A 10,105-nucleotide genomic window follows, 5' to 3' on the forward strand; every position below is an offset into this window, starting at 1 on the left:
CTCGTCTCACCCCAAAGCAGTTTCCACCATTCTGAAAAAGAGAGATGGGGGAGCTTTACCTCCCTCACCCAGGGCAGCCTGGAACCCTGAGGGCAGGTGGCTAGAGGTGGCGGCTCTAAGATGGCTGCGGGGAGAAACCAGGCTGCCAAGCCAGGAAGGAGAAGAGACTGAGCTCTCAGGGTGGAAGGGGACCGCCCGGCGCTCCCCTTCTGCCCTTAAGGCATCTCCTGGGAGCTCCTAACTCGCTGGGGATGGTGCTGGGCTCCTCTGCACCTCAAAGCCAGAGGTGGGTAGCACAGCTCAGATGGGCATGAGAACAATCCTTGACATTCCTAGACCTCTCCCTCTCGGGCAGCTCCAAATTTTACTGCTAAACTTTGCCACCTGTCCAGGGCCTCCTTAGGGTTCTGGATACAGCACCCAGTAGGAAAGACTAAGCTGCTGCTGGGATCCACGGAGTCATAGAAGAATTGCCGTCCGCACAGAGCACCAACTCGAAAATGCTTCTTATCAAGTACCGGATTCCACAATGAAACTGCTAAATAATTCAGCAGGCTTGATAGGAAAATGCAGCTTCCCAATGAGCATACGTTCAGTTAAATGAATGTCTTTAAAGGAGGCTGGCTATAATGAATAAGTTGGCTATGATTTAATGTATATAAATGCTAAAAGGGCAAAAACAAGGAGATCCAGTGATTGCATACAAAGTAGATAAAGAAATGTGTTGCATGCAGAAGCTAGGGGTTTCAAAAGTCTCCCCAATATTTCATAAATTTGGATTTCTGAAAGAACACTGTCAGATTCCACCCAGATAGCCCTCCTCATTGGATAAGCTGTCATGGATGCAGTGAAATATGGCTTATTTTAAAGCCTTCTTAGCAAGAAAGATACACTTGGTTGTGTCTTAACAAAATATGAAAACACTGGAAATTGCACACCATTTCAAGTAAAACCTTTGGTTTTTTTTTTTTTTTTAATAAGGAAATAAAGAATCCAGACTGAAATCTAGGTGATAATGGAAAAGAAATTCTGGAACTCTAAGTAGTGTCTGATAGTAAAACACACACGTATTTCACAGCAGATAAAATATTTAAATTCCTTCCATGTTTAATGAAGGCTTGGAAGAGGTTGAACTACTTTTCAGGACCTAGTGGCAACTCTCCGTTGAAATTTGATTTCTGTATTGGTTTTTTTTTTTTTTGCTCATCTTTCAGAGAAAGTAATATGTATCTTGTGCCAAACAAAACAGTTTTCCTTCTGGGGAACTTCAAATGAAACAAATACTATAAAACAACTGTTTCGTATCAGTTCTGTGAAAGGGATTAAAGTATTTCATTTCTAGCTGTGCTGTACCTTCATTTTATGTTATCTTTCAAACCACCAAATTAGAAAGCAGGATTGATTATCTATGGGAAATGAAACAGAAAAGTACCGCCTCTAACCACCTATTTACAGGTAACTGACATTCACAAGTCACCACCTATTTACAGGTAACTGACATTCACAAGTCAGGTTTTGCCTGTTTAGAGGGGAAAAGGAGAGAGTGCATGGGGTCTCAGGCTTAATCACAGACTAAGACCACTCATTTTTAGCCATGGATTTGATTTCTATTTCCATTTCTGTATGAACTTATCAACAAACATATCTTCAACTGTGTCCATTAAAATTCACAGAATGCAAATCTGTAGTTAATCACAGCAGGAAGGCACAGAGGAAAGCTTGGCTGGCATTATCGTGGGGGTTCAACCACAGTCAAGGTAAAAAACAGATCCCCCCAGTCCTGTCTCTCTTTCTCCTGGTTTCTGAGGGATCATTCCACTCCCCATCACAAGTCAGTTCTAGTTGTCAAAACATAAAATAACACACCGATTATCTAAACATCAGATTTTCTATTTTTATTAAAAACTCACAAATTTATTCAACATGTTTTCTTTCATACAGTGAATGGTCTAATATGCACTGGAGGTCACACAAGCTTAGGTTTATCAGAACAATAAAAGACATATGAGAAATTTAATTTATAAAGGAAAAAAGTAGCAGCTGTTGACTGCATATTTGACCATAAAATTTAAATATTCTGGACTTTTATTTTAAAGACACAAAAATAAAACCTGTGTGGGTCTATATAAGTCATATTAACAATTCCATGAATGTTCAACAGGACTAAAAATTAGCAAAGATGGTTTTTTTTTTAAACCTTGTAACACTTTTTTAACACTTTCTCAGGTTGTGGTGCCAGGCACCTTTACAGTATTTGTGCTATAATTATTCTATTTGGCAAGTGTCTGAATATCATGTTTTCTCTTTGCCTTGTGTAAACAACACCTTTTTACATACTAGCACAGTGAGCTGTGAGCCCTGCAAATCAGAACATCTACAGAAAAAGAAAATGAACAATTTTGGTTGATTGCTCAAAACATTTTGTTTTGAACAAGAGGTTTCAAAACAGAATATATTAGTAAAACACTGAACTCCTGAATTTAACATTATACGTAAACAGTTGACTGTTTTTAGTTCAATAGTCTTTTTTTTTTTAATTTTGTGTGTGTGTGTTAAGGTAGAATACTTCTCTTGTACAGCTGATGTTCAAGTCATTTTACTAAGAGGTCTGCCTGGAGACCATTGTATCGAGTGTGTCTGCGTGTGTCTGTGTGTGTAGAGCTTTGTGAAGGTAGAAGAGTTGATACTGAGGGCTTTACATTTAGAATTTTGCAATTTTGGCAAAAACAAAAAAACCAAAAATCCCAGATAGACAAAAAATATATATATATATAGTCCCACCTGATGCACAGCAGGTCTGCGTTTCTGAAGCTATAAGAGTTTGTGGTCGCTGTTGCTGAACTCTGAGACAACTCTAATAGATGTCTCAGAGCCTGAGATGTCTCGTGGCCGACCCGGAGTGGTCCCCGGCCGCTTCGCCCCGCTCAACGGGCTTCGGGGGTGCAGCCTCCCTCCCCGCGGCTCCGGGCGTCACCCCCCTTGGCTGGCCGCCCCCGCGGCTGCCGTGGGTGTTTTTCTGCGGCCCACCGGCCCCAAGCTCACGCCGGAGGCGTCGGTCCAGAGATCTAGGTCCAGTAGGAGGTGGGGAGAGGTCTGGATTCCCCGCGGGTGCCCGAGTTCTGCACCTTGCCAGCCAGCGCTCGGATCCCCGTCCTACCTCCAGGCGGATCCGGATTCTATTTCGCGTCCCCCTTTCCCATCCGGTCTCCCCAGACGGAAAATGGTCCCCGAGGCTGGAGGCAGGAGGGGCGGGGGAGTGACTTGCTTTTCTGTTTAGTGTGTATTTTTTTTCCTGTTTTTTTTCTGTTTTTCTTAAATAGAAGGTTCATTTCTGTACAACCGCGAGCTCCGCGGGCCGTGCGCGACTCCGCTACCACACGGCCGCCTCGTTCATTTCTGGGGGGTGAGACAGGTGGTTCCCATAGCTCGCCCCGCCGTTAACCGACAGCGACGAGAAGGGTGGGCTGGGCCCGAAGACCTCGGCCGACATGGAGTGGAGAGGCCCGGGCAGGCTGGGCTCGGGGCTGGGCGAGTCCCCGGGAGGATGCGCCAGGATGTCGGTGAACCGCTGCGCCTCACTCGACGGGTGGTGGCCGGGCAGCGGGTGCTCCAGGCCACCCAGGGGTGTCCCGGAAGGCCCGGACGACGGCACGAAGGGCAGGTCCACCGGCGTCTGAGCCTGCGAGGACGGGGGGCCTTGCGGAAAGAAGTCGTAGTTGCCTCCGGGCCCGTAGTACTCGCTCTGGTAATCTGCGGTGGCGGTGGGGAAAGGGGATGTCAGGGCGGGGCCCCGGGTGGGGCGGGGTGACCGGGGGGAAGGCGCGCTAGCGGGGCTGGGGAGGGCAACGCCGGGGGCTCTCCATTCGCCGGGCTCCCCTGCCCGGGTGGGCGCACGGAGGAGGCCAGAGTGCAAACGCGGGAGCTGCTCCCTCTCTGCCCACCGGCCTTATTCAGGACCGGGAATTCGATCCCGTCTCACTGCCTCCCCTCATTTCCTCCCCAGCCTCCACCCCTCTCTCCCGCTCTCTCCGCTTCTCCTGCAGACAGCCAGGAGCGCCTCCGCGCTGCTTCCCGCTTCCAACGAAACGAAACCCGGCCTGCCCGCGCCCTGCCCCCGGGCCGCGCACCCACCTCCGTAGAAGGAGAAGGGCCCGTTGGGAAGGAGCTCGCCTGGCTCCAGGCGGTCCACGAGCGGCCGCATCCGGCGCGGACTGCGGAAGAAAGCGTGGCGCCGGGCTCCCAGCGCGCTCAGTTGCTTCATCCTCCGTTCCTTGGAGCGTCGGTTCTGGAACCAGACCTGAAGCACACACGCCATGGGGTGAGGCCACGGAGACCCTACCTCCGACTTTTCGGGTGTGCGGCCGCACCTGGCCCCTCACCCTTCCACCTCCCAGCTCGCGGATTTCCAGCTGTGTGTGTTTTGTGTCTTGTGTATGGGGGGGGGGGGTGTCTTCGAGTAGAACCGCGCGGGGTGGCCCTTGAGCCAAGGGTGGACAGGATTCCCAGCAGGGGTACCTGGGCAAGCCGCCCTGCCAACAGGAGACAGTAGGAGTTGTTTCTAACAATCGCAGCGAAACACTTGCAGCTTGTACGCGCGGAGGCGCTTAACCTCCCCAAAGAGTGTCAGACACACGGCTTCCCTTTCACGGACCCTAGCAGCATCCCCACCCCACACCGCGTGATAGTGACAGAGATCCAAACAGCCTCCTGTTGACACTCAGTCTCCCGAAGATAGTGACACCAAAACCCACAGTCTCCTTTCCGCACCCACACACGATCTCCCAGTGCCAAAAGTACTCATCCACAGCCTCTCACTGCTAGTGACACGGCCAGGCAACCTCCCCTTCACCTGCGCACAAGAGCGCACAGCCTCTCCGAAGCAGAGCCTCTCCGCGGAGGGCAGCCTGCATGGTGCGCCTACTGCACACAACCTCCCAGGTACATCCCCCCCATACCCTCGCAGAGCCGCCAGGCACCGGACATCTAACCTTGGGCTTGGCACTCGGGCCGAACCACACGCAGGTTCAAAACCTCACAGCGCGCACCGGCGCAGCTGCCTGGATGGCCGCCTCCGGTCCCCAGGCGACTCATGAAGGGCCGCGGCAGAGCTGACTCCCGCCCCGACCACCTTCCCTTCAAACCTGGACAGCCCACCTCTCTTTGGAGGGGAAGTCTGCTGGCGGGGACGGGGGAGGGGGCGAGTGGTTGTTTAACTGGAGCCAGAGACCCACAAAGTTGGGGGCGGGGACACAGAGAGAGACCACGGATTAATCCCGGGATGTACAGCGACCGCTCAGCTCCTCCCGGATAGGGGTGGTAGGTCAGAAAAATAGGTCGGTACTCTCATCGCCGCGTCCCGACGGTGTCCCCTCCTCCCGCCTCATGCCCCCCCACCCCGTCTCTCCCCCACCGTTACCACTATCACCTGCGTTGGACCGGAAAGAGGAGGAGGTATAGCGAATTCCAGATGCCCTACACAACTGGTGCGACTTCAAAGTCGGAGCCGGATAGGGGTGTGTCTGGGCCTCTCCCCTCCCCTCTGCCAGCCTCCAGGGACTCGCTCTGCTCCTCAAAACTGCTCTCCACCCCCCACCCCCAGGCTCAACCTGCAGGTTGCACCTCGAGGGAACTAAGTGGTATGCTCAGGCCCTGACCTGGATGACACGCATGTTGAGGCCGGTCTCCTGAGCCAGCTGCTCGCGGATGTGGCGCGTGGGCTTGGGTGTGGCGGCGAAGGCGGCCTTCAGCGTCTCCAGCTGCTTGGCCTTGATGGTGGTGCGAGGCCCTCTCCGCTTGGCCCCCAGGTTCTGGTCGTCGTTCTCATTGCTGCCCCCTTCTTTGTCCGACACGTTGGCGCTCTCCGAGTCCTTGGCGTCGTCCTGCGACGGGTCTTGGGAGTCCGGAGACAAACTGGGGTCACTGCCCGTGGTGGCTGGGGAGAGGGAAGGGACAGGTGAGCAGCAGCCAGTGGCGGGCTTTCCTCCCCCAAGACCCACCCGCCCGGAAGGAGCTGGGCATCAGGGCCTCACCGGAGTGGAGGCTGTTCTCTTTGGCGACACTGCTGTTGCTTAGGTAATCCTCTTTGCAGACAAACTTGTTCTCATCGATGATGTAGAGCTCCTCGCCGGTGGATAGCTGCTTGTTACACATCATGCAGGTGAAGCAGTTCAGGTGAAACACTTTGCTCCTGGCTCTTCGCACCAGGTCGCTAGGGGAGATGCCCTGCGCGCAGCCTGCACACTTGGTGCCGAAACACCTGCGTGGGGGGTGGGCGCAGGTGGAAGAGGGCCAAGGGAAGCCAGAGGCCAGGAGAAAGGCGATAGAGGCAGTAGAGGAATAAGAATAGTGGGAGGATGGAGGGAAGGAGAAAGAGAGAGAGAAAGACAGCCAAAAAGGAAGAGAGGAAGAATGCGGATTAAGCAGGCCAGAACACAGGAGGAGGGAGCGCCGGCACCAGTGAAAAGTCAGGGAGGAGATACACATGATTACAATAAGAGAGCAAGGAGCTTAAGCCACCGCCACCCCTAGCCTCCTGCCCCGTGTTGTCCCAGAGGGAAAAATCGTTGAGGGAGGGAGGCAGGCACCCATTTTCCGATTAGATTCAGAAAACCAAATTAGATCTCCATCCTGACGCGTCCCAAGCGCAGCCGCTTTCTATGCATTGCCTCTTTCGTCGAAAAAGAACCCACGTACAGGCTGGGGGTTGGCAAGGTCCAGTCCCACCGCGGGTAAACAAACAGCCGCGGAGAGCCTGGCCGGCCACAGCTAGGGCTCTGCCGCGTTCCAGCCCAAAGCCCGGCTGGTCGGCGCAAGCTAGACCGCGTCGGGGCTCTCGGTGCTGGGGGATGCGCTTCGCGGGAGCCAGGCTTCTGGGCCCCACTGGCAGCCTGCCATGTTCGCCGTTGTCCCGCTCAGCTCTCGCCAGTAGCCAGAGACCCGGCACCGCGGGCCGAGGCCCAGAGGCGCAGCCTGCGCTTCGTCTCGGCAATACCAGCGAACTGCGCTTTGCTCCGTGGTCCGCCGCCACCAGGGCCGCGCATCCCGGGGATGCACTGGGTACAGCACGTCCCGGGGCCTCTGGGCAAAGCCACGTGGGTGGCTTCGAACCCCTACTCTGTCCCCCAATTTGACCTGTCACTACAAACTCAGAGAAAAGCAGAGACTAAGTCAGCCAAGGAAACTGGGAGATTTCAGAGCCCCATAAGGGAATATCAATTCGAATTTGCTCCAGTTGTTGATTTGTGTGTCGTGTGGATTTGATGGCAGGATGGTGAGTTAAAATGCTAAACGGAGGAGGGTTGTCGGGAGGCTTCTCCGGCTCCAACGAGCCAGGTCTCCGCTTTCCCCCAAGTTTCCACAAGGAGGAGGCGGGCAGTGGCGGCCAGAGCCTGGAAGAGCTCCGAGCGGAGCCTGCGCCTCACTGCCGAGGTCGGCGTTGCCGTGGAGGCCGAACCTGCTGGCCACGCGGGCAGCCGGGGAAGGTCGTCTTGCAGGCTGCAGCCTCTGGCACTTCACAGGCTGCCAGTGCAAGTAGTGCGGCCAGGTCGGCCCATCGGGTGTCAGGAAGACCCTGGGCCGTACAAGATAGGCCCCGAGCCCGAGCTCTTCCCAGCCGCTGCCACCGCAGGCGACTGGAAGCGCCATGCCAAAGGCTCGGCGGTTCCCGCCAAGACTTCTAGGGGACGGGAAACGCAGTGGGACGCAGCTTATCCTGGGCTTCTAAGCTCAATCTGGAGGAAGAGTCAACCGGGAGGCAGGGAGAATGCAGTTGCTGGACAGATCTGCCAGGGGAAAGGTAAGAGCCGGGGCTACACCTCCTGAACCTGAGATACCTCCTTCCAAGACAGGAGGGGCTTCTCGCTCCGAGGCGAGTTCAGACTGTTTCTTCCCAGGCACGTGCAGCCAAGCCCGGACCCACAATTTCCAGGGCGAAAGCAGGCCTTGTCCTCGGCGCCCAGCGCGCGCCAGCTGGCCAAGAGACAGGAGCCCTCCCCCCCCGCACCCCCCCCACGCCCCCAGGGACTTGGCTGCCCCTCTCCAAAGGCAGCTCCTAACGCGGGTCGCTGCGGCCACGCTGACCTCTGATCCGAAGCCGGCTGGAAGGGCCCGCGGGGAAGGAGCGGCCCAGGCGGCGCGCGAGGGAAGAAGTACTCACCGGAAGAAGTCGTTTTTGCAGTAGAGCTTGCCTTCCCGGGAGAAGCACTTCTCGGTCAGGTTGCATTTACATTCACAGCACTGGACGCACTTGACGTGCCAAGCCCTGTCCAGCACATTCAAGAGGAAGCGGTCCAGGATGGGCCTTTTGCAGCCGGCACAGTGCACCATGGTCTTTGGTTTGGTCGGGTGACACCCGGAGAGAGAAGCGCAAGGTAGAGCGGAGGGGATGACTCACGAAGACGACCGGCAGGAACTCCCCAGCCCCTCCACAAAAGGGGAGACACACTTGGCGGGGCAAACCGAAACCCGCACCGGAAAATCAAGGACAGGGAGGAAGGCTGATGGGGGCGTGGGAGTGGGGGGCGCCGCCTCGGAGAAGTGTGCAGCCGGGCAGTCCCGGGGCCTCCGGGACACAGCAGCGCCGCCGCAGCTCGCGGGGCGAGGAAAAGAGTCTCAGGCAGGCGAGCTAAGCGACTCTTCAAGCCCAGAGCCCGCGGAGGAGTGAAGGTCACCGAGAACGGCGACGGGAACGGAAATAAATAAACACACCGGAGTCGGAGAAGGACGACGCGGCTGGCCGGGGTTGCGGGGAAAGCGCCGCTGAGTTCCCTCCGGCTTGAGGTAGAGCTGTCAGAAGGCAAAGTGCATCTGCTCTTGTCGGGGTAGGAGGGCGGGTGTGTGTGTGTGTGTGCCGGGTTGCCTGCCACCGGAATTTCCCCTCCTCTTTCGATAAAGAAAAGAACCAAGCGAATAGAGAAGCTTTGGATCCTAAACTGCCGGCGTCGCTCAGCGGGTCGGGACGCGCTGGGCGCCCGCTGTGGGCCTGGGGGAGGAGGGAGCAGGGGCTGGCCGAGGCGGGGAGGGAAGGAGGAGGGGAGGACCGGAGGAAGATCTCGTTGTCGATTGTTGTCGTTGCTTAGGTTTCCCCCCTTTTGGAGAAGAGTTCTCTTGTCAACCGAGAGCGGAGAGGGACAACTCCGCGCGGACGCAGCCAGGGGCGCGCGCGCGCTCCCCACCGCCCCAGCCCCGTCACCTCCGCCGGTGGCCTGCCGGGCGGCCTCCGTCTCCGCGGGACGGCCCTCCCCGCGCCTGGACTCCTTCGGAGACGGGGTGCCGTCCGGCTCCTCACCGCGCCTGGCCGTGCATCGTGGCTCCAGTCGCAACTCGCGGCCGCCTGGGCGCGCAGCCCCACATCGCTGGGCCCACGCTCCGGCTGCCTCCGTGCAAACCCCAGTCTCTGGACTTTCTTTTCTTTTCCTTTCCCCCTCTGTTTTTCGTTGGGGTAGCAAATCTGTGTTTCCTTTCTAGCCTCTTTCCTTCCTTCCTTTTTTTTTTTCCTTTGCAGCGGGAGGAGTCGGGGGGAGGGGGAGTAGCTTGAAGAGCTTTAAAAAAAAAAAAAAAGTCCTGGTGCAGCGGCTACAGTTGTGAGCGGCTGGAACAGCTCGGCCTGGGCCGCCGCTGTCTCCGGCTGTCCCTGGACAGGCGTCCCTCTGTCCCTGGTCTCCTGGCCCAGTCCGCCGCCCCGGCGCGTCTCTCCCCGGCTCCGGCGGCTCGGTCACTGCTCCCGGCTGTTGGCTGGGCTCTGGAAGCCCCCTTGCCTTAATGCAGCGCCCGCCGACGTCACGGCGGCCTGCGACCAATCAGCGGCTCGCGGTCCCTCTGTAAACCATCCTGCATCTCCCGGCTGGGGAGAGTGCCGGGAGACCGCGTTTCGAGGATCAGTGGTGGCGGCCAACGCGGCCCCGCGCGGTGCGGGCGGCGGGCAGCGAGGTGCACGGGTCCCCTCCTGCTCCGGTAAGGCGTCGCTTGCAGTAGGAGAGACTGAGAGCGCGCGTGAGTGGGCACAGGCGGAGGGCAGACTTCTGCCCTGAGGGTGGGTGGTACCCAAGATCGAGCCTTGCTGGAGGTTGGGGTGCAGCTGGCTTCGGGAGCCTCGGCGGCCCAGGGG

General features: G+C 56.8%; 1 protein-coding gene across 1 annotated transcript; it reads right to left on the minus strand.

The window, feature by feature from the left end:
- Positions 1–1,876: 1,876 nt before the first annotated feature.
- Positions 1,877–9,788, minus strand: LHX1 (LIM homeobox 1). Its single transcript, XM_081584582.1, has 5 exons — positions 8,156–9,788; positions 6,030–6,256; positions 5,655–5,932; positions 4,132–4,297; positions 1,877–3,750 (listed from the first exon to the last, which is right to left on the minus strand). Exons 1-5 carry the CDS (start codon positions 8,323–8,325, stop codon positions 3,371–3,373), a joined length of 1,221 nt encoding a protein of 406 aa, XP_081440708.1. The 5' UTR covers positions 8,326–9,788; the 3' UTR covers positions 1,877–3,370.
- Positions 9,789–10,105: the final 317 nt, after the last annotated feature.

The sequence above is a fragment of the Giraffa tippelskirchi genome, chromosome 3 (assembly GCF_054371585.1).
Source record: "Giraffa tippelskirchi isolate mGirTip1 chromosome 3, T2T-mGirTip1v1.2.pri, whole genome shotgun sequence".
Classification (NCBI taxonomy): Eukaryota; Metazoa; Chordata; class Mammalia; order Artiodactyla; family Giraffidae; genus Giraffa; species Giraffa tippelskirchi.